Genomic DNA, 24019 nt, shown 5'->3' on the forward strand with positions numbered 1-24019 from the left:
TGGAGGGGTGGGGAGGAGGTGGTGGGGGTGGTCCACCAGGTCAGAACACACCGGGAGGGGGGGGACTGTGACTCATTCTGGCCTGTGACTCACTCCTCTCTCCGACTTCTCCCTCCAGGGCTCTGATGCTGATGTCAAAGAGCAGCTTCCAACCTCCTAAGCTGAAGGACAAGATGCGGTGGTGAGTCACCTGGTCTTGGCACCCAGTTGCTGATGGTTGCTTGTGGGGGGGGGGGGGGTGTGGGGGTGTTGGTGGCTGGGGGTGGGGTGTAGGAGCAATGTTTCCTCTCACCCCCACCCCCACCACTAATCTCAGCCGGAACCAATGAACAGACGTTTCTGATGCGGAGGGATCTCTGGTATTCATTGACCATCCCTTCTCATCCCGCTGGGTGGGTAGACCTTTTGAGTGGTGGGCCATTCAGGGATGGCCATTTGGCCCCTCGAGCTGGTGCTGTTATTTGATAGTCTTGGCCAACTATTCTCTGCATCCCTTCGATTCCCTTATTGATTGACCTCGGGCAACAGCACTCGACCTTTGATCACTCTTTGGGAGGGAGGGTTCCAACGTTTCACATGCGTGGCTGAAGGAATCCCTTGCCTCTGTTCCAAAATGGACAGAGACCCCAGTTCAAACCTGACGTGTGGAGTTTGCACCTTCTCCTTGTGACCGCGTGGGTTTCCCCTGGGTGCTCTAGTTTCCTCCCGCATCCCAATGACGTGCGGGGTCGGTGGGTTAATTGGCCCCCAGTGTGTGGGTGAGGGGTGGAATCTGGGGGGAGTTGATGAGAAGGTGGGGAGAGTAAAATGGGATTGGTGTAAATGGTGTTGATGGCCAGCATGGACTCGTTGGGCTGAAGGGCCTGTTTCCCTGCTGTATTTCTCTATGACTCCATTCCCCCTTGGGTCCCAATGATTGCAGACAGCAGGGTTCCTGAATTGGGAAACTGGGGAAGGTGGAAGATTCCAGCAGTATCACCAGCCTTCAGAAGGATGAGGGGGAAATCTCATCGAAACCTACCGGATACTGAAAGGCCTGGATAGAGTGGATGTGGAGAGGATGTTTCCATCAGTGGGAGAGTCCAGGGTCCGAGGGCACACCCTCAGAATAAAGGGACGTCCTTCTAGAACTGAGATGAGGAGGAATTTCTTCAGCCAGAGGGTGGTGAATCTGTGGAATTTGTTGCAACAGATGGCTGTGGAGGCCAATTCACTGGGTATCTTTAAAGGCAGAGATTGATAGGTTCTTGATTGGTAAGGGGGTTAAGGGTTATGGGGAGAATGGGGTTGAAAAATTAAATTGGTATTGGTTTATTATTGTCACTTGTACCGAGGTACAGTGAAAACTTTGTCTTGCATACCGTTCGTACAGATCAATTCATTACACAGTGCACTGAGGTAGTACAGGGTGAAAACAATAACAGAATACAGAGTAAAGTGTCACAGCTACAGGAAAGTGCAGTGCAGGTAGACAATAAGGTGCAAGGTCATAACAAAGTAGATCGTGAAGTCAAGAGTCCATCTCATCATATAAGGGAACCGTTCAATAGTCTTATCACCATGGGGTAGAAGCTGTCCTTGAGCCTGGTGGGACGTGCCCTCAGGCTACTGTATCTTCTGCCCGATGGAAGAGGAGAGAAGAGAGAATGACCCGGGTGGGTGGGGTCTTTGATTATGATTGAATGGCGAATGACCTAATTCTGCTCCTGTATCTTGTGGCCCCAATTCTTCCACGGTGGGGTTGGACTTCTTGTTCCCTAGATATCAGACCCCTGCTGTAGGCTAGGAAGCTCCCCCCCCCCCCCCCCCCAAATCACTAACAACATTTACAAGGCACTTGGACAGGTGCATGGATGGAAAGGTTTAGAGGGATACGGGTCAAATGCAGGCAAATGGGGACCAGCTTAGATGGGTATCTTGGCCAGCATGGACCTGTTTCCGTGCTGTATGAGAATTCCCCCCAGCATTCTGTGCCCTCACTACTGCCGCGTTTTGATACAGGTCTGCTGACTGCCACAGTTTTGTTAAACAGACCCTCAGGAAGAACCCCAAGAAGAGACCCACAGCGGAGAAACTCTTGCAGGTAACAGGGCGCAGAATGGGAGGAGGGAGGCATGGCCTGTGCCACAAGGAGGCTGTGCTGTCGAGGGGGCTCCTGGTTACAATGGGAGCCCCTTCACCACGACATCCCCACTGAGGATTCATCGTTGGGGTCTCCCGTCCCAGCCGAGGGAAGTCGGTGCTCACCTCGTGGGGGTGGTTCTCCCTCCTGCCAAGGACTCGTGTCCTTGGACATGACGCAGACATTTCCCGGAGTGGTCTGGGGTCCGGGGCATGCGGAGAGGCTGGAGGAGCTGACCTCCCCCGGGGTGGAGTGGGTTAAGGGGAGGTTTAATTGGGGCGTCCAAACTGCCAGGGGTTCAGATAGAGGAAATGGGGGGGGGGGGGGGGAAGAGAGTCAGGAGGGTCGGAGGGACAGGGTGAAGGTGAGCGGGGAAGAGGTGGGGAATGTCCCCCCCCCAACCCATAAGGGCGGGGGCACAGATTTAACGGGAACTTCCCAAAGAGGATTGGTGAAAGATGGGGCGGGGGGTGGTGGGTGGTGAGTACAGTGTGTGTCCAGTGTGGGCGAGTGCACGTGTGTACAGGAGGAACGGGGTGCAGGCAGCAGCCGGCCGTTTGGGCCATTGTGCCTGCTGTCCCTTTGGGGTCGGGTGCGTCCAGGTGCCCCACCCACACTGACTGGCCTGCCTTCCCTTGCCAGCACCCGTTCACCAACCAGGCCCTGAGCCGACTGCAGGGGATCGAGCTCCTGGACAAGCTGAACAACCCAGACCCCAGTGAGGCTGGTCTGATGGACGACAGCGATCTGGAGGTACGGCGGCTTTGGAGGGGTGGGTGGGGGGTGGAAGCTTGTGGGTCACTGACCTAGCCTGGGATCTGGGGAGAGGGGAGGGGTGAGTGGGCTCCAGACCCCTGAGTCCGAGCACACCCCAGTATTGTCTTTCACCTCGCCCCACCTTGCTGCCTCTGGAAACTGGATGGAGGTTAAAACTGGTGCCCTTAAGTACCACCCGATTAGGGTGGGACAGGGTTGAGGCAGACCCTTGGACAACCTCAGAGCAGGTCAGGTCAGCTCAAGTTTATTGTTGGGGGCGAACGGGAAGGGGTGGGGTCCCATCGGGAGTGCAGACGGTAGGGGTGAACGGGAAGGGATGGGGTCCCGTCGGGAGTGGGGACGGTGGGAGTGAAGGGGTGGGGTCCCGTCGGGAGTGCAGACGGTGGGGGTGAACGGGAAGGGGTGGGGTCCTGTCGGGAGTGCAGACGGTGGGGGTGAACGGGAAGGGGTGAGGTCCCGTCGGGAGTGAATGGGAAGGGGTGGGGTCCTGTCGGGAGTGCACGGGAAGGGGTGGGGTCCCGTTGGGAGTGCGGATGGTGGGAGCAACCACAGCAGGTTAAGGGGAGATTTAATCAGTGTGTTCAGTGACAGAACCAGAGGGGGAGCGCAGGGGGATGTATTTCCCTACTGCAAGTGATGGGATCAGGAAAGAACTCCCTGTAGATCATAGACAGGCCCTTTGGCCCATCGTGTCTGTGCCGACCAGGATTCCAAGTTGGCACAGACATGATGCACAAGTACCGTGAGGTACAGGTACAATGGAAAAACTTGCTCACAGCAGCATCACAGGCACGTGGGTACAGACAACACACAGAACATAAATTATACCACAGTGGAAAAACAAGGCCTTAGTGCAAAGCAAGAACACAGACCCAATCAGAGACAAGTCCACGGCAGTGCAAGAGATGGTGCGTAGTGTCCCGTTGTTGAGGTAGGGTTGGGGTTGTGCCGGTCGGCTCAAGAACTGAATGGTTGTAGGAAAGTAGCTGTTCCTGAACCTGGTGGTGTGGGACTTCAGGCTTCTGTACCTTCTGCCCGACGGTAGCAGTGAGAAGATGGTGTGGCCCGGGTGGTGGGGATCTTTGACGGATGCTGCCGCCTTGAGGCAGCAAGAGGAAGGAGGCCTTGCAGCCCATCCAGCCTATCCTGTCTGGGCAGTAGCAGATGCCAATGGTTCCATCTGTGGGAGGAGGAGCCTTGGGACGACAGGCCACATCTCCCAGTGATTCAGCCTCTCCTTGCCTTGCAGACCTGTGATGCTTTCCCAGACAAAATCCACTCGCTGGGACCCCACATGAGAGCGGAGAGGACTCGCTCCGAGATACAGTGTAAGTCAGTACCCTGGATCATCCCTGTGAAGTCGGACTGTGCACCAGGCGGGGATATAGAACAGCCCAATCTTTTTTTCATGGGGTGGGTGGGGTAGTAGAGTCTGGAATAAGGGGCCACTGTTTAAAAATAGGGGCGTTTGCCCATTGAAGACGGAGTTGAAGCAAGTTTTTTTCTCTCAGAGGATAACAAGTCTCTTCAGGCTGTGAAAGCAAAGTCTTCGAACATTTTATAACATGGAGGTGGGTAGAAGATTGGTTTATTATTTTCTCAAGTACCAAGGTACAGCGAAAAACTTTGTTCTGCATGCCATCCATACAGATCATTTCATCACATCAAGTACGTCAAGGTAGTACAAGGGAAAAGCAATAACAGAATGAAGAATAAAGTGTTACCGTTACAGAGAAAGTGCAGTGCAGGCAGACAATAAGGTGCGAGGGCCACGACGAGGTAGATTGTGAGGTCAGGAGTCCATCTTATCGTACTAGGGGACCGTTCAATCATCTTATAGCAGCAGGATAGAAGCTGTCCTTGAGCCTGGTGGTACGTGCTTTCAGGCTTTTGTATCTTCTGCCTGATGGAAGGGGGGAGAAGAGAAACAGGGCTGTGGAGGTCAAGTCATTGGGTGTATTTAAGGCAGAGATTGATAGGTTATTGATCATTAAGGGAGTTGAGGGTTACAGGGAGAAGGCAGGAGAATGGGGTTTGAAAAAAATCAGCCATGAGTGAATGGTGGAGCAGACTCAATGGACCGAATGGCCTAATTCTGCTGCAATATCTTATGGCCTTATGCTGAATGTCCAGGGTGGGTGGGGTCTTTGATTATGTTGGCTGCTTTCCCGAGGCAGCGGTAAGTGTAGACAGAGTCCATGGAGGGGAGGCTGGTTTTCGTGATGTGCTGGGCTGTGTCCTCAACTCTCTGCAGTTTCTTGTGGTCCTGGGAAGAGCAGTTGCCGTACCAAGCTGTGATGCATCCAGATAGGATGCTTTCTATGGTGAATTGATTTAAAAATTGGTGAGGGTCAGAGGGGACGTACCAAATTACTGTAGCCTCCTGAGGAAGTAGAGGTGCTGGTGCGTTTAGGGAGGTTGGGGGCTCAGACAGCCAGTGGCTGAGCAACGGAAGTTGTGGGGGGACATTTGGGGGGGGGGGGTACAAGGCAACGAGAAACCCCTCACTGTCTCTCTCTGCTCAGTCCGGCAGGTACAGTTCAGCTGCCCAATGATGAAGGAAACGGAACCCCAGAGCACCTTGGTGAGTACAGACCTCGCCCCTCAATCGACCTCTGGCTTCTGATTGGTCGGGTTGTGGGTTTCTTGCTGATGTCATGAGAAGGACTTGGATGACATCATCGGTGGGTTTGACCAATCCCCAGTGTGAGGGAGATGGACCCCATGATCTATCTAGTTGCTCTTCACTGAGGGTGAAAGCTTGGCCCCAGGAGAAGTACCCCGTCCTTTCTTACACGCTAGTAGGCCATTCGGCCCATTCAGTTCCATGCTAGCTCTTGGAGAACTCCTTTAGTCCCACTCCCCCCACTTACTTTCCTGTAACCTACTCCCCCCCAAGGTTCTACCCCTCACCCACACAGTGGGCCAACAAACCCACTGACCCAGCATGGCTTTGGGATGTGGGAGGAAACCGACCGGGGAGGCAGGGAATGTGCAAACCACACACACACACACACACACACACACACACACACACACACACACACACACACACACACACACAGTGCTGGAGGTCAGGATCGAACCCTGGTCTCTGGCGCTACCTGCTGTATTGTGTTCCATGATCACTGCTAATAGACTTCTGCGTTGAGTTATTTAAGCTTAACTCCCGTGGTGGGATTTGAACTCGTGCCTCCGTGTCCAGAGCTCTCTGGCTGCAGGTCCAGTGACATAACTGATACACCACCACAGCAATGACTGGGTGCTGCTTGCTGGCTGTGACCCCGTCTGCTCCTGTCACACGCAGTACCGTTCCTGCGCTGGGTACCAGGGCTGTGCCCTCATTGACCATCCCGTCTGCTTCCCAGGACTCCGAACAGGATGACGAATGGAAGATCCACGAGGAAGGGAACAACAGTCTGTAAGGAACTTCTGGAACTCCCACTGCTTCAGCTCGTGTCCCGGAGCTTCACGTCCAGTGAAGCAGTGTTTAAAGTCGCCATTGTAACCTGGGAAACACAGCAAGATCCCACTATCAATCAATGTGACGACTGCGCGAGGTATCTGTGTGTGGGGGGGGGGGGGGGGGGTGGGGGGGGGGGGGGGGGGGGGGGGGGAGATCATCGCAGTCCCAGGATCTGTGCATTTCGTTGATTCGTGGCTCTGAGATCTTCCTATGCCCACTTTAACCCACTCCAGTACAGGAGGAAGAGAATCAGACAGGGTTCCAGTGCGCACTGACTGGCCAGTTCGGCCTGGGGATCGTGCGTGTCACAGCTGTGGCTCCGGGGATCTCGATCTCAGCACAGGATCAGGCCCTTCGGCCCACCATGTTGTGCCGAACTAGTTAAACTTAATGACATCTAATCCCTCCATTCCCTGCACATTCATGTGCCTATCTAAGAGCCTCTTAAACGCCTCTATCGCATGTCTCAGCACATTCCAGGCACCCACCACTCTCTGTGTAAAAAAAAAACCTTGCCCTGCACATTTCCTTTGAACTTTCCCGCTCTCACCTTAAATGCATGCCCTCTGGTATTAGACATTTCAACCCTGGGGAAGAAGATACTGGCTGTCTACTCTATCTATGCCTCTCATAAATTTTATAAACCTCTATCAGGTCTCCCCTCAGCCTCCGCCGCTCCAGAGAAAACCCAAGTTTGTCCAACCTCTCCTTATAGCTCATGCCCTCTAATCCAGGCAGCATCCTGGTGAACCTCTTCTGCATCCTCTCCAAAGCCTCCACACCCTTCCTGTAATGGGGTGACCAGAATTGAATGCAATATTCCAGATGCAGCCTAACCAGAGTTTTATAAAGCTGAAACATAACTTCTTGGCTCTTGAACTCATTGTCTTGACTAATAAAGGCAAGTGTGCCATACGCCACCTTTACCTCCCTATCGATCTGTGCAGCCACTTTCAGGGAGCTATGGACTTGGACCCCAAGATCCCTGGCACATGAATGCTGTTAAGAGTCCTGCCATTAACTGTCCCTTCACATCTGATCTCCCAAAGTGCTTTACTCACTTGCCTCCAGGTCTCTGTGTTCTGGGTTCGAATCCCACCCTGGACACCAGCACCACAAACGAGGCTGATCATCCCGAGAGCTGAGGGAGTGCCACACTGCGGGAGGGGCAGCGAGGGGAGAGCGCTGTGCCACGGGAGGAGGCAGCACTGCGCTGACAAACTTCCTTTGAAATTCGGTGTGACATTGAACATCTATCTTCTAAGGCGAGGGCAAAATGTTCTGTGATTCACCATGAAGAGCAGGGAACCACTCCCCACTGCCCCTGGGACAATACCTACCCGTTCACCAACGTCACCAGATAAATGCGACACTTTCACATTGACTGATTCAGGGATCTTGCTGTGCATGTTGGCTGCTGACCCCAAGGCTGCAAGAATAACGGGACTTCAGACCATCCTTCCTTGAGACTAGTGGACATCAGACATCCTGGAGGGCTGTGCATGGTGGTGAAACACAAGACTCCCCACGAGCAGTGTGAGATTACGTGTGAGAGGAGCATTCAAGTTTATTGTAGTCAGAGGAGTACATACACAGGGTAGAAACGCCATGAAAATTAGCTTTTGGCAGCTTAGCACAGTACAAGACGGACCAACGTGAGTTAAGTTAATATAAAATTAAGTCAACATAAGTTGTAGAAAACTTGCATGTGTGCAGAATAATCTGAAACAACAAAATCAGTTTATCGACATTAGTGCAAGCATTTGTAGGTGTGTGTGTGTTGCATGCACAGACGGGAGGACTGCACATACACGTGCAAGCCTGTATGCCTGCACGTGGGATGTGCAAGAGGAGAGAGTGTGAGAGAGGGCTGAGAGTGTGTGCACGGAAGTGTGAGAAAGGGGTGGGGAGAGTCTGTGTCTATGCTGGCAAGCTGGGGTGGGTGTGAGAGGTCGGGTGTGCAAGTGGGAATGAATGTGAGGGATGGGCGCAGTGAGGGGGGGGGGGTGGAGCCTCTCTAATGCTGGGGTTTGTTTGTTTCAGGAGCCTGCTGCGCAGTGTACAAGAGGCCCTGGAACAGAGGTACGTTGTGTCACAGTCCCTGGCAGAGGGCATAGAGCAGGGGTTAAACCCACACACACTGACCCGCTTACCGGGGGTCGGGTCACACACACACACACACACACACACACACACACACACACACACACACACACACACACACACACACACACTCTGACCCCCACTCACTGGGGGACGCGTCTCACACACACACACACACACACACGCACACCCTCACTGGGGAGATTCACAGACATCAACTCATTGCGAGACCTCTGGTGAATTGAGTAACAAGATTGTTTGTTTTCTTGCTTCAGACGGTTTCCTTAATATTTTATCTCATTGCTGAAATCTATTTTTCTGTTTCCAGCAGCCTTACAATTAAACGAGGGCCAATGTCCAAGCAACTGGAGGTAAGTTTGCCCTAATGTTACCAAGATGTCCCAAACCCTGTCATTTCTGACCACTGGGATAATTTACGTAGCACAGAAAACTCCCAGACATCTGAGATCTCCTGCGACGCTCGCTCCCTCCCTCCCTCCCTGTGGCGTGATGCTCCCTCCCTCCCTCCTCGCAGTGCAGTGCTCCTTCCCTGCGGCGCTCCCTCAGCCGTGTCTCTGGATGACTGGCTTGGTTGCAGCTGTCAGACCAAACAACAATCCAGATGTTGCGGGTAGGGGTTTTAAATACTAAGCTTCCCCCACGGTGCGTGGGATCGCAGTGACAAATCTGCCCCCATGGTGCGTGCGATCGCAGTGACAGATCTGCCCCCACGGTGCGTGGGATCGCAGTGATGGATCGGGGAAACTCGCAGCACCAACGCAGGCCGTTCAGCCCGACAGATACTAACTCATTTACCCGCTGTTTGTCGCGTTGCCACAGCCCGACGCGGAGGAGGAACCTTGGTCCACAGACAAGAGCAACACCGTGAAGCGCGCTCCGCACACGCTGCGCCCCTCCGATCCGCTGGTGGAGCGCAGTGACGGTGGCACACTGCGGGCGGGGACACCCTTCGCCGGCTGGGGAGATGGTAGGCAGACAACTCCTGCAGCACGTCATCAGTCAGGCCCCACACTCTGAATCTCAACGGATTCCAGCAGGATGGAGGAGAAAAAGTGGAAGATTTGTGTATAGTTACTGTGTCACTGTGTCCATAACAACACACACACACACACACACACACACACACACACACACACACACACACACACACACACACACACACACACACACACCCTCACTGGGCGATGGGTCTCTCTCTCTCACACACACACACACACACACACACACACACACACACACACACACACCACACACACACACCCTCACTGGGCGATGGGTCTCTCTCTCACACACACACACACACCCTCACTGGGCGATGGGTCTCTCTCACACACACACACACACACACACACACACACACACCACACACACACACACACACACACACACACACACACTGACCCTCACTGGGGGACGGGTCCCACACACACACACACTGACCCTCACTGGGGGACGGGTCCCACACACACACTGACCCTCACTGGGGGATGGGTCACACACTGACACACTGGGGGACGGGTCCACAGGGTTTTTTAAAACTGTGACCAATGATGGGAGAGTTTGTGACATTCCCAATGTTCCTGCCCTAGGGTTCGTGGACCTTCCCCTCACCAGCTGGGACCGGGTGCCCGACAGCCCCCAGGAGGAGGGTAACCCCCAGACTCACCCACCAGAGGCAGCAGAGCTGAACAAACAGGAGACCCTGGTGAGTGCTGAGGGGAACAAGCTTATTCCCACCTCCCCCACTCACGTCCTGATCTCCCGTCTGGGGTGGGAGGGGATGGGTGACGTTGGTGGCAAGTGAATGTGGGGCAACGTTTGACCTCCCACCCACTCCCCCCCCCCCCACGGGTGTTAAGGCTGGTCACATCGCTGTTCAAGTCTGTGTGTGTGTGTGTGTGTGTGTGTGTGTGTGTGTGTGTGTCTGTATGTGTAAGTGCTGTGTGTGTGTATGTTTTCCGCGCACACACACACACACACACACACACACACACACACACACACCATCCCATTTACACTCTGGGAGCCCTTGCACAGCCTCCTGCCTCCCTGTGTGTGCAGAACCTGTTGGTGTGTCAGTGATGCAGTGGCTGGCGATATTTCTGGGGCTGTTCCCTGCTGTTTGGGCTGTGTGAAGGAGCGGGCTGTGTGTTTAATGGCCCTCTGTATCAGGCTGTGTATAAATGACATACCCTTTAATTGCAGAGGGAAATCAGCCATGGGCTACCTCCGACCCCGAAGGTCCACGTAAGTACATTTACAATGGTGGTATAACACGCAAGAGCAGATCCGGCGGGAACCTTAGAAACTGCGGGGATACTGGGAGTGGAGGGAGGGGGAATGTGAACGGATTGCAAAGCTTGGTCAAGAGCCAGCACGGGTGTTGTGGGCCAAGTGGCCTGCCCCAGCGTCATGTGAGGACGACGTTGGATGAGGACCCCACTCACATGTAGCTTCAAGTTACAAAGTGATGAGTTCAGGGCAGTGCCCTGGCCGGCTGTGCTCTCCTGCTGCGGGAGTGCCACAGTGTCAGGGGTGCCTTCCCTCAGGGTTACCACAGAGACGGGTGCTTCGGAGGAGAGGCCGATAACTCCTGAGTGGTTGGTCTGCTTTACAGATGGGAGCCTGCTTCTCGAAAGTCTTCAACGGGTGTCCCCTGAAGTTAAATTGTTCTGTCTCGTGGATCCATCCCAAGACAAGAGGTAAGGAGGGGTGGGGGGAGGGGGTGGGAGGGAGTGGGGAAGAGAGGGGGGAGGGAGGGGAGAAGGGAATGGCGAGAGAGGGAGTGGGAGAGAGAGGGTGGGAGGGAGTGCTAGAGAGAGAGGGAAGGAGTGGGAGGGAGGGAGTCATTATGGCTGTTTCAGGACATCCCAAGCCCTGTTCCCTCGTTCCGAGCCACACTCACACACCCACCCACACTGCCGGTGGGACTGGCGATGCTGCCTTCAGACCCCGGCTCTGGGAGACGCTCCCCCCAGACCACTCCACCCGTCTCCCTCTTCCTTTAACGTGCACCTGAAAACCAGTCCCTTCCACCTAGCTTCTGGTCACGGTGAATCCGGCAGGTTGGCTGCTGTAACGTTCTTTATTTCCTGCCTCAGATCAGTATTTAATCCTCGGAGTTGAGGAAGGAATCTACACTCTGAACCTCAATGAACTCCACGAGGACACCATAGAAAAGGTGGGAGCTTTACCTTCAGTTACGGTCTCCTAACAACACACACACTGACCCTCACTGGGGGACGGGGCCCACACACACACACTGACCCTCACTGGGGACAGGGCCCACACACACACTGACCCTCACTGGGGGCGGGACCAACACACACACTGACCCTCACTGGGGGACGGGTCCCACACACACGCTGACCCTCACTGGGGGACGGGTCCCACACACACACACTGACCCTCACCGGGGGATGGGTCTCACACACACACACACACACACACACACACACACACACACACACACACACACACTCTCTGACCCTCACTGGGGGACGGGTCTCTCACACACACACACACACACACACACACACTCTCTGACCCTCACTGGGGAACGGGTCACACACACACACACACACACACACTGAGGGATGGGTCCCACACACACTGTGGTCGCGGTATGTGTCAATTGTTCACGATCCGATGACTCTCTGATGTAAACCCTCTCCTCGCTATGTCCCTGTTTCCACAGCTGCTTCCTCACCGATGCTCCTGGCTGTTTGTCATGAATAACGTCCTGATGTCTGTCACTGGTGAGTAACCTCCTCTGTCCCTCACTCCTCCGGTGTCCACTCAGGGGCCTGTGGATGACCACACAACGGCACTCCCTCCCACAGCGTGGTTCTCCCTCCTCACCACTCCTTCCCGCAGCGCGGCACTCCCTCCCCGCCACCCCTCCCACAGCACGGCACTCCTTCCCGCAGCGCGGCACTCCCTCCCCGCCATCCCTCCCGCAGCGCGGCACTCCCCGCCACCCCTCCCACAGCACGGCACTCCTTCCCGCAGCGTGGCACTCCCTCCCCGCCACCCCTTCCGCAGCGCGGCACTCCCTGTGTTTGCTTCCCTCTCTCCGTGTTCCAGGGAAGTCCCTACAACTGTACTCCCACAATCTGGTGACGGTGTTCGAGCAGAGGAAGAGTTTGCACAAGAGGCAGGTTCACATCTCACTCCCGACCAACAAGCTGACCGACAAAATCATCCCCAAGTACGTACCCTCTAACCCTGAACCTGCTGTCCCCTCCCTATCACCTCCTCTCCCTGTACAATTCAACTGCTCTCGCTCTCCCTCCCTCTCGCTCTCCCTCCCTCTCGCTCTCCCTCCCTCTCGCTCTCCCTCCCTCTCGCTCTCCCTCCCTCTGTCTTGCTCTGCATCTGGGTGGGAGGAGTGTGGGGATTGGGATGGAGGAGGGGTTGAGAGACTGGGGGTGGTGTGTGGAGGAGATTGCGGACCAGGGGATTGGAATTCGGTGGGTCGGGGGGGGGTGGGTGGTGGGCACGAGGGTTGTTTTGAAACGACAGCGGGTGCCGGTGTGGGTCAGTGAGGAGGAGGGAGCGGGCTGGACTTGGGAGGCGGCAGAGTGTTTGGGGACCTTGGGGTTGTGCAGAGGGTGATGAAGGAGGGGCCTGAAACTGGAGAACGGGAGCAACAGCCAGTCCCTCAAATAGTGCACAGACTCTCTCTGAGTGAGGATTTCTCACCTCAGTGTCTCATAAGACTTGGGAGCAGAATCAGGCCATTCAGCCCATTGAGTCTGCTCCACCATTCGACCATGGCTGATTTATTTTTCCCTCTCAACCCATTCTCCTGCCTTCTCCCCGTAACTTTTGACGTCCTTACTAATCAAGAACCTATCAACCTCTGCTTTAAATACACCCATGACTTGGCCTCCAACCATCTGTGGCAATGAATTCCACATATTCACCGCCCTGGCTGAAGAAATTCCTCCTCAGAGAGTCACACAGCTCAGAAAAATGGGCGCTTCAGCCCATCTTCTCTAACCTGGGCTGTGATCCACACCCCAACCTGTTGGAATTCACTTTTGTTGCTCGAGGTCTTGTCTGTTCAAAACCCTCCGTGTAAGGCAGGGTGTTGGGGCAGTTGGGGTCTGCGGGGTGAACTCTCTGTGCCCACCGTCCTGTGTGAGGACGGGTTAGTGCTGGGATCTCTCCAGCCCCCTCATCCACTGCTGCTGGAGGTGACCCTGGGGCCGGCCACGTGTGCCCGGGATGGGAGGGAACAGTGGGTCTGCGCTGTGGACAAAGCTGACCGTCTGATCCCCTTGCAGGAAGTTTGCTGCGTCCTGGAAAATCCCAGACAGCAAGGGCTGCAGGAAGTGCTGTGCAGGTAAGGAAGGACGATCCCGTCAGCTGGAGCGGACCAGCTGTGAGGTCGCCAACAAATCCCACAGCTGCTTCCGGCAAGCCCACATTTCCTGTTATTCCAGACCTTAACCCCAGGATCAAATCCCAGCCTGTAACCCACTCCTGGGGATCTGTTATTCTATATATAACCCCACTCCCGAACCCCTGGATCAGATCCCAGCCTGTAACCCATTCCCGGGATCTGTTATTCTTTATATAAACCCCACTCCCGAACCCCTGGATCAGATCCCAGCCTGTAACCCACTCCCGGGGATCTGTTATTCTTTATATAAACCCCACTCCCGAACCCCTGGATCAGATCCCAGCCTGTAACTCACTCCTGGGGATGTTATTCCATAAATAAACCCCTCGAAACCCTGAATTACTTCCCAGCCTGTAATCCACTCCCCCTATATAACCTGTGATCCTTTAACTCGCTGATCTGTGACGCTGATCCCCAGTGAAGTCCCAGGTAGGACTGCGGTTTTGTCCGAGTTTAGTTATGTGTTGTATTCCTCTCTCTCTCTGCAGTGAGGAATCCATACACAAAGGCTACCTTCTTGTGCGGGGCCCTGGAGAATGCCATCATCCTGATGCAGTGGTACGAGCCTCTGCAGAAGTTCCTGCTGCTCAAGGTAACTAGTCTGACTGCCCCTGGGGGTGACCCAACCTTGCTGTGTACCACTGAGCTCTTCCCTTTCCCAGCTCACCCGAGGGGGAAGTAAAGCAATCTTCACTGGCCTCTAAGCATCCTATGATCATGGAACATATCAGAAAAACAGGAGTGCTTTTACTCTGGAATCACGATTCCCATCAGGAGCTGACGATGACCTTGGTGATCAGAGGTGGAGGGGAGGGGAAATTCCAGCCACACGTTTGTTAGTGATTGACAGGATGGGCTTCCCCTGGAGAAGTCCTCTGTCATTGAGGGGACACACTGGGGACAAGGGCTCAGTCACGTCGTGCCGAGATGCAGGGAGGTTTCTTCTCCGCTGACTCTGAACTCTTCGAATCCTCCAACCCAGGGTTGAGCACGCTGTGGGTGTAGACAGGGCTGAGGGCTGTCGAATTTTGGGTGCGATAGAGAGCTTTGGGACTGGCAGGAAGAGTTGGCCAAAGGGAAAAGATCAGCCATGAGAGGCAGAACAGGCTCGATGGGCCGAACGATCTTCTCCCCTATCATCTCATTATTATTATTAGTTATTTGTTGTAACTGATTTATATATAGCAATTATGCAGTTACTTATTTTGTGGTTAGTTTATATTTAATTATGCAAATAAGAATTATATTCCTGAGTACAGGAGCTGGGACATCATGTTACGCTGTATAAGTTGATGGTGAGACCGCACTTGGGGTGTTGTGTGCAGTTCTGGTCGCCCAGCTATAGGAAGGATGTCATTAAGCTGGAGAGGTGCAGAGAAGTTTCACGAGGATGTTACTGGGACTGGAGGGCTCCATTTGTAAGGAGGGGCTGGACAGGCTGGGACTGTTTTCTCTGGAGCGAAGGAGGCTGAGGGGTGACCTTGTATAGATAAAATCACGAGGGGTGTAGATAAGGTGGATGTTCACAGTCTTTTCCCAGGATAGGGGAGTCTAGAACTGGAGGGCAGAGGTTTAAGGTGAGAGGGGGAAGACCTGAGGGGCAACTTTGTTCACACAGAGGCGGGTGGGTAATATGGAACGAGCTGCCAGAGGGAGTGGTAGAGGCAGGTACAATTACAACATTTACAAGACACTTGGACAGGTACGTGGATAGGAAAGGTTTAGAGGGACATGGCCAAACCCAGGCAGATGGGACTAGCTCAAGTAGGTAATTTGGTTGGCATAGACGAGATGGGCTGAAGGGCCTGTTTCTGTGCTGTATAACCCTATATGTTCCTATTGTGATTTAATTAATGCAATTGTATCAATAATTATTGAAATATTTTTAACTGATCAATGGCATAACTAAGTGTGCAATTACCTATGGGGGAGAAAGGTTACCAGGGTAGATGAGAAAGCGGAGTTCAGCGTATAGTGAAATCAACTGTGATCCTATCGAATGGGGCAGCAGGTTCGATGGGCTGAGTGGACTCCCTGCTCCTAATTTGTATGTCAATAATTATTATTCATATGTTATAATTTAAATGCTTGCATATCATGGTGCAATTGCATTATTTTGATAAATTGTTATTAATGTTTAACAGTTAAATTGTTATCGGTAGTTTCAATTAAATGTGATTTATTAGAACATAGAAACCTACAGCACAATTCAGGCCCTTCGGCCCACAAAGCTGTGCTGAACATGTCCCTACCTTAGAAATTACTAGGCTTACCCATAACCCTCTATTTGTCTCAGCTCCATGTACCTATCCAAAAGTCTCTTAAAAGACCCTATCGTATCTGCCTCCACCACCGTTGCTGGCAGCCCATTCCACACACTCACCACCTCTGAGTAAAAAACTTACGCTTGACATCTCCTCTGTACCTACTCCCCAGCAGCTTAACCTGTGTCCTCTTGTGGCCACCATTTCAGCCCTGGGAAAAAGCCTCTGACTATCCACACGATCAATGCCTCATCATCAACTCATAATCCATAATTGCTATAATCATTGGCAATTATTATTAAAAATGTTTAATAAATAAGTAGTTAATTGCATAGTTAATTATTAGAGATGGGTGGTTGCAATGAGCTGCCACTGTCTTATAGGATGGGTTAACAGTCTCGAGGGGCCAATTGGCCTCGCCTTGCTCGTAGGTTGTTGCCTGTAATTGCCCCGTGATCCTGTCGTGAACCACCCCTCTCTTGCAGCAATTTAACATGACCCTGCCAAACCCTCTGCAAATCTTCGAGCTGCTGGTGTTCCCGGACGAGGAGTACCCACAGGTGTGTCTGGGGGTGCGCGCTCCCGCACACCCGAACCAGGTGCTGCAGTTCGAGACCGTCCAGCTCGTGTCTTCCGGGACCCTGGTTCGGCATTCACGGCCAGGTATGGTGGGACAGAGGGCGGCGCCGGCTGGCATCGGGTCACGGTCAAAGTCGGGGTTATTGTCAGATGCACAAGTCCATGTGTGCACAGGGGCAATGCAAAACTTACCTGCAGCAGCATCACAGGCACAGCGCATCAGAGACACAACATCCACAAGAAAAACATAAATTAAACACAATTTTTACAAGAAAGAACACAATTAGAATGGAAAAAAGTCCATCAAAGTGCAAAATGGTCCCAGTGTTGCTGCACTGAGGCAGCGATTAGGGTTTGCCGGTTGGTTCAAGAACCGAATGGTTGAAGGGAAGTGGCTGTTCCTGAACATGGTGGTGTGGGACTTCAGGCTTCTGTACCTCCTGCCTGATAGGAGCTGCGAGAAGATGGCACGGCCCAGATGGTGGGACCTTTGGATCCCTGTACCTCCTGTAGATACTCCTGATGTGCCCCCCAACGCGCCCCCCCCCCCCCCAGCCCCCCATGTCCCCCCCCCCCCCCCATTCAACCCACCCCATCCTGTTCTCACTGATGAAACCAGTAACTGGTTCTCAGTAAAATCTTGACTTTGAAATTCCCATCCTGGGGCCCAAACCATCTGCGGTCTCGCCCTACTCGTCTCTCAGCAACCTTGTCCCCTCAGAGCTCCTTCCTCCTCCAATTCCAGCCCCTCCCTCCCTCATCCTCCGATTTTTCCCTCCCCCTGCTTCCTCAGCAGCCGGACCCCTCTCGTCTCCTTCCATATGATCCTTAAAACTGACGCTGAGCTTCTTCAGAGCTCCGATGCCAAACGATGTCCGATTGCGTGTGACGATCCTCCTGTGTGTGTGTCCAGAGCGCTGCTTCTGTGTGTGACAGGGAAGGGGGTTTAGCAGTGAGAGTGCGGGCTGGGGAGGTGCTGTGGATGGGACCACACGGACAGTGCGGTTTAACTCATGGCTTTCTCTCCTGTGGTTTTTGGCAGAGACCTCTCTACTGAACGCCAGCCACGTATCCCAGCTGGACAGAGACAGTGTTCTGGTTTGCATCGACAGTAAGTGCATCATACTGGTATTCCTTCATTTACATCTTTACTGGGGGTGCCTTTAAATTACCCCTGGCCAGGGACAGTTTGATGCAGAATAAAACTCTCACTGTCCCTTTGAACATGCTCGAGGCAGGGACAGCCCAGGTTAAAACGGAGTGAAGCTCCCTCTACACCGTCCCATCACACACTCCTGGGGTCAGACACAGAGTGAAGCTCCCTCCACACTGTCCCATCGCACACTCCTGGGGTCAGACACAGGGTGAAGCTCCCTCTACACTGTCCCATCACACACTCCTGGGGTCAGACACAGAGTGAAGCTCCCTCTACACTGTCCCATCACACACTCCCGGGGTCAGACACAGGGTGAAGCTCCTTCTGCACTGTCCCATCGCACACTCCTGGGGTCAGACACAGAGTGAAACTCCTTCTACACTGTCCCATCGCACACTCCTGGGGTCAGACACAGGGTGAAGCTCCTTCTGCACTGTCCCATCGCACACTCCTGGGGTCAGACACAGAGTGAAACTCCTTCTACCACCATCCCGTTGATAGTCACAGAGTGAAGCTCTACACTGTCCTGTCACACACTCCTGGGGCACGGGTCAGACACAAGAGTGAAGCTCCCTCTACACCGTCCCATCGCACACTCCTGGGGTCAGACACAGAGTGAAGCTCCCTCTACACTGTCCCATCGCACACTCCTGGGGTCAGACACAGAGTGAAGCTCCTCTACACTGTCCCATCGCACACTCCTGGGGTCAGACACAGAGTGAAGCTCCCTCTACACTGTCCCATCACACTCCCAGGGCACGGATTAAACAGAGTGAAGCTCTCTCTACCCTGTGCTGTCACATACAGTCAGGACTGGGACAGCACAGGTTAGTAAAGCACACTCCACACTGTCCCGAGAAAAACAGGTCAGATACAGAGTGAAGCTACACCTAGACTATGGTGTCAGACATTCCCATGGCACTGTTTAGACAGCAGACTGCCGTCCTATCGGCACAGACCACACCCTGCGGAGTTAGCATGCGCTCGCTGTTATTATGATCCGATGCAGTACGTGGTGGCTATTCACTGATCTCAATCATGTCCCTACCCCGGGACTACATGGGAGGATGCAGTCTGCTGAGGGCTGGCATCTGAAGGAACGGGTTAGACCCAGAGTAAAACTGTTGGCCGTAAAATGGTGTAGGGTGTCCGGAGGTTGCATCAGCCACGGTGTCAGCAGAGATTGTATCATCTCCCACAGACTGTGTGAAGATTGTGAATTTACGGGGAGAGAGGAGTTACAGGATGACGGCAGACCTGAGCTTCCGATTCTGCGTCCAGACAGTGGGTGAGTGCACCCGAGGGTGTGGGCAGTGTGTCGCTCTCCCCCGTGCTCGCCACCGTGGGCTGTTGTACAATACTGCTGGAGGATGTGACCCTGTACCCTGGGCACGTCACACAGTGAACGGCTGTTTCTCTGTTCATCCAGATTTCTGTTAAGGCCACATTCATTCTGCGGCTATCCTCCAACCACTGCACTGCAGGGGAAATAATCCTGCTATTATCGGCAGACTCTGCTGTAGTTTAAGTGTTTTCATCACGGTGGTGGAGTCGTGCCCCACGGAAACAGGCCGTTTGGCCCATTCAATCCAGACTGATTGTCACCCATGACCCCATCAGCCCCCGGAGACGGTCCCCCTCCACCCGCCCTCACCAACCTACGACCCCTGTCAAACCACGACCCCGATCACCCCTCGGACTCCCTGACCCCTGTCACTCTTACCTCTGACCCCATTATCTCGGTCCGTGACCCTATTACCTCTGTCACCCCTGACCCTTGTCATCCCCTTGACCCCACTCAAGCTCTCCCCATAAACAGTGCACTGCCCACCCACCCCACTAAACCCCACTGTTCAATCTCAGCTTCCCATCCCGTCCTGGAATCGCCATGGTGACCCAGCCTCCAGGCAGTGTCATTCCTGTACGACAAAGGGTGAGGGGACAGGAGGGCAGAACCCACACTCACCCATGTGTCTCCATTGTGCAGTTTGTCTGCAGGACAGTGTGCTGGCGTTCTGGACACACGGAATGCAAGGGCAGAGCCTCCACTCAAATGAGGTACAGTACCGGTGGGGGTGGGTCTGTTGCTGTATAACACTGGAGTACAGTACCGGTGGGGACGGGTCTGTCACTGTATAACACTGGGGTATGGTACCGGTGGGGGCGGGTCTGTCGCTGTATGACACCGGGGTATGGTACCAGTGGGGGCAGGTCCGTCGCTGTATAACACTGGGGTACGGTACCAGTGGGGACGGGTCTGTTGCTGTATAACACTGGTGTACGGTACCGGTGGGAACAGGTCTGTCACTGTATAACCATGAATGGTTTATTATGTATTTTATCTTCCTGTCACAGGTAACTCAGGAGATCACAGATGAAACTCGAAAGTTCCGTGTACTGGGCACCCAGCGGTGAGACTCTTGGTGTGGGTGGGGTTCGGGAATCCACTCTGACACCCACACCCACCTTTCCAAAAACATCCGCAGCCCTCTCCGCCCCTCCCCATCCCTGTAACCCCCTCCGGCCCCTACACCCCTCCCTGTCTCTGTAATAAACGATTCTGCCTCTCATTTCTGGGCCCCCTCCTCCTACCCCACTTCCAATAGTTCTCTGCCCACCAAGTCCCTTCAACCACCCCAGAGCTCCTCTTTCCCCACCCCCTGTCAGATCACCTGTGAACCCAGGGATAACACGGCAAGTCCATGTGTGGTCGGGGGATGTCTCGTGTTGTATAAATGATCTGGACGAAAGGTGAGGGCTATGGTGAGAAGTGGGACCATTCGAGAGGCTCCGTCCATGGGCCAGCAGGGCTATGATGGGCAGGGTGGCCTGCTGGCCCTGCAGGATCCCACGTGTGCTGTTGTTTGGTGACGCTGTTGCTTCCCTCTGCCTCCTGCAGGGACATTATCCTGGAGAGCACCCCCACCGACCACCCCGAGGCTCAGAGCAACCTCTACATCCTGACAGGACACGAGAGCAGCTTCTGACCCTGGGAGGTGGGGACTTGAACCAACACCACCCCCGCCCCCCCTCCCCAACACACCCAGCCGGAAGCTGTGTACATCTCAGAGAAGCAGAGAAGGAACCCCAGGCGGAGGTGACAGGAGATGTTTGTTAATTATTATTTAAATGTAATTGTATAATAAAAGTGGCATTTTAATTGGAGCGATTTACTGGTGGTTGGATCGAGCCAGCTTCAAAACATTTGTACCCACCCACCGCCCCCCTCGCCCTATCTCTGTAACCCCCTCCGGCCCCTACACCCCTCCCTGTCTCTGTAACTTTGGAGAGGGTGCAGAAGAGGTTCACCAGGATGCTGTCTGGATGAGAGGACATGTGCTACAAGGAGAGATTGGACAAACTTGGGTTGTTCTCTCTGGAGCGGCGGAGGCTGTGGGGAGACCTGATAGAAAGTTATAAAACTATGAGAGGCACAGATAGAGTAGACAGGCAATATCTTTTTCCCAGGGTCAAAATGTCTAATACTACAGGGTGTGCATTTAAGGTGAGGGGGGAAAGTTCAAAGATGTGCGGGGAAATTTTGTTTTACACAGAGAGCGGTGGGTGCCTGGAATGTGGAGGCAAATACGATAGAGGCTTTTAAGAGGCTCTTAATAAGCACATGAATGTGCAGGGAATGGAGGGATACGGATCATGTGCAGGCAGAGGGGATTAGTTTAGTTAGGTGTTTAATTAGTTCGGCACAACATTGTGGGCTGACGGGCCTGTTCTTGTGCTGTACTGTTTTATGTTCTATCCTGGGAAATCTTCTCTCCAACTTTCTTCCTCAAAGTTCAGTGGAAATTTTTGAATAGTTTTAAGGCAGTTTTCTCAGTAAGTAAGGGGTTGAAGGTTACTAGGAGTGGCAAGTGAAAAGCTGAGGTTACAGTCAGATCTTCCCGAATGGGGCAGCAGGTTTGAGAGGCCGAGTGGCCTACTGCTCCTAATTTGTATGTAGCAGGAGACCAGGAGACCGATCATGTTGTTTGTGGGATCTTGCTGTGTGCAAATTGGCTGCTGCGTTTCCTGCATCACAACTGTGGCCACCCCCAAAATGGTGAAAAGTCAACGAAACGTAAGAAGATGTCAGTTGGTTTCCGTGTTGTATGTTTATTGGTGATACACACGGGTGAGGAAATCAACAAAAAATCTTTGCAGATGCTGGACACCTGAGGTAAAAACAAGTGGCGAAAACACTCAGCGGGGCAGGCGGTGTCTGCAGAGGGAGAATCAGTTCTGTAACTGCTCCATACCTCCACCCACTGGCCGGAGGCTTCAACTACAGGGCAACAAGCAACTACAGTAAAACTCTTCACCTGGCAAAACTTGTGACTCTGATGTTGACTGGCAGATTTTCCCAGATGTTATTCCTATTTAATACACAACACATGTTTAACTCAGTTAGTTATTACATAGAACTATAATACTGTGGAAGTTTATGAAATTATGGGAGGCATAGATAGGGTAGACAGCCAGAATCTTTTTCCCAGGGTAGAAGTGTTGAATATAAGAAGGCATGCATTTGAGAAGGGGAGAGTTTAAAGGAGATGTAAGGGGCAAGTTTATTTTTACACAGGGAGTAGTGGGTGCCTGGAATGTGCTGCCAGGGGTGGGGGTGGAGGCAGATATGATAGAGGCATTCAAGTTTTTCTATAGGCACTTGAATATTCAGAAAATGGAGGGATATGGACCATGTGCAGGCAGAAGGGATTTAGTTTAAGTTGGCATTGTGTTTGGCACAGACCTTGTGGGCCGAAGGGCCTGTTCCTGTGCTGGACTGTTCTATAATACATTTCCCAGTGAACCTGGTAAAGTTAGGGAGTGCAGGAAAGAGTCAAATTTTAGTTTATTGGAGTTTACTGTCAGATGCACAAGTCTGTGTGTGCACAGGTGCAATGAAAAACTTACCTGCAGCAGCATCACAGGCACAGAGCATCAGATATGCAACATTCACAAGAAAAACAAACATAAATTGTACACAATTTTAACAAGAAAGAACACAATTAGAACAAAAAAAATGTTCATTTTAGTGCAAGGTGATTAAAAATGGTCATAATGTTGCAGGGGTAGTGATTAGGGTTGTGCCGGTTGGTTCAAGAACCGAATGGTTGAAGGGAAGTAGCTGTTCCTGAACCTGGTGGTGTGGGACTTCAGGCTTCTGTACCTCCTGCCCGATGGGAGCTGCGAGAAGACGGCACGGCCCGGATGGTGGGGATCTTTGATGATGGATGTTGCCTTCTTGAGGCAGCGCCTCCTGTAGATACTCCCGATGGTGGGGAGGGATGTGCCCGTGATGTGTTGGGCTGAGTCCACTACTCTCTGCAGCTTCTTGTGTTTCTGTGCATTTGAATTGTTGTACCAGATAATGATGCAACCAGTCAGGACACTTTCAACAGCCCTGATGAGTGACAGAGATACACCAGCTCAGAAACAGGCCCTTCAGCCCACCAAGTATGTTATAAGATAAGATTTCTTTATTAGTCACATGTACATTGAAACACACAGTGAAATGCATCTTTTGCGTAGGGTGCTCTGGGGGCAGCCCGCAAGTGTCGCCATGCTTCCACCGCCAACATAGCATGGCCACAACTTCCTAACCCGTACGTCTTTGGAATGTGGGAGGAAACCGGAGCACCCGGAGGAAACCCACACAGAGCCGACCATTGAGCACCTTTTTACACCAATTCTGCTCTAACCCATTTCATTCTCCCCACGTTCTCACAACTCACCCACACACCAGGGGCAATTATCCCACCAACCCTGCACGTCATTGGGATGTGGGAAAAAACTGGGGGGAAACCCACAGGGTCACAGGGAAAACATGCAATCTCCACACAGAGCCAGTGTCGGAGGTTGGGTGAGTTTCAAGGGATTGCGGGAAGTGTCACCCGGTGAGCCGGATGCAGAACAATTGGAAAGCGGATTATCGGAGTATTATCGTATTTGAGAAAGGAGGAAGAGAGGAAACTACCAACCTGTTCACCTTCCGTCAGTGTAGAGGAAATACTGGAATCTATAAGAAGGGTGGACTAATAGCACATAGACGATTGAGCAGAGTCAGCATAGAGTTCTGAAATGGAAGTCACGTTCGACTAATCTTGTGTTCTTGGAGGATGTGACA

General features: G+C 53.1%; 1 protein-coding gene and 1 long non-coding RNA gene across 4 annotated transcripts in view; one reads left to right on the forward strand and one right to left on the reverse strand.

Annotated features, from left to right (window-relative positions):
- LOC127586985 (mitogen-activated protein kinase kinase kinase kinase 2-like) overlaps positions 1–21046 on the forward strand; it is a 50615-nt gene extending 29569 nt beyond the window's left edge. Inside the window, exons 10-32 of one of the 3 annotated variants that reach the window (XM_052045051.1) lie at positions 119–181; positions 2002–2083; positions 2765–2875; positions 4149–4227; positions 5425–5483; positions 6268–6320; positions 8409–8447; positions 8797–8839; positions 9309–9456; positions 10079–10194; positions 10695–10736; positions 11107–11191; positions 11591–11670; positions 12187–12247; positions 12576–12699; positions 13781–13839; positions 14388–14491; positions 16649–16826; positions 17785–17853; positions 19100–19186; positions 19886–19956; positions 20254–20309; positions 20798–21046. In XM_052045051.1, coding sequence (XP_051901011.1) covers positions 119–181; positions 2002–2083; positions 2765–2875; positions 4149–4227; positions 5425–5483; positions 6268–6320; positions 8409–8447; positions 8797–8839; positions 9309–9456; positions 10079–10194; positions 10695–10736; positions 11107–11191; positions 11591–11670; positions 12187–12247; positions 12576–12699; positions 13781–13839; positions 14388–14491; positions 16649–16826; positions 17785–17853; positions 19100–19186; positions 19886–19956; positions 20254–20309; positions 20798–20885 — 1897 coding nt within the window. In that variant the 3' untranslated portion in view covers positions 20886–21046. The remainder of the gene's footprint in view (positions 1–118; positions 182–2001; positions 2084–2764; positions 2876–4148; positions 4228–5424; positions 5484–6267; positions 6321–8408; positions 8448–8796; positions 8840–9308; positions 9457–10078; positions 10195–10694; positions 10737–11106; positions 11192–11590; positions 11671–12186; positions 12248–12575; positions 12700–13780; positions 13840–14387; positions 14492–16648; positions 16827–17784; positions 17854–19099; positions 19187–19885; positions 19957–20253; positions 20310–20797) is intronic. The other 2 variants (XM_052045052.1, XM_052045053.1) reach the window with 2 other exon arrangements.
- Positions 21047–22726: 1680 nt separating this feature from the next.
- On the reverse strand, positions 22727–24019 carry LOC127586991 (uncharacterized). Its single transcript, XR_007958734.1, has 2 exons — positions 23874–24019; positions 22727–23296 (listed from the first exon to the last, which is right to left on the reverse strand). It is a non-coding gene; the product is annotated as an uncharacterized LOC127586991 (long non-coding RNA).

This window comes from Pristis pectinata, chromosome 38 (assembly GCF_009764475.1).
Source record: "Pristis pectinata isolate sPriPec2 chromosome 38, sPriPec2.1.pri, whole genome shotgun sequence".
NCBI classification, from domain to species: domain Eukaryota; kingdom Metazoa; phylum Chordata; class Chondrichthyes; order Rhinopristiformes; family Pristidae; genus Pristis; species Pristis pectinata.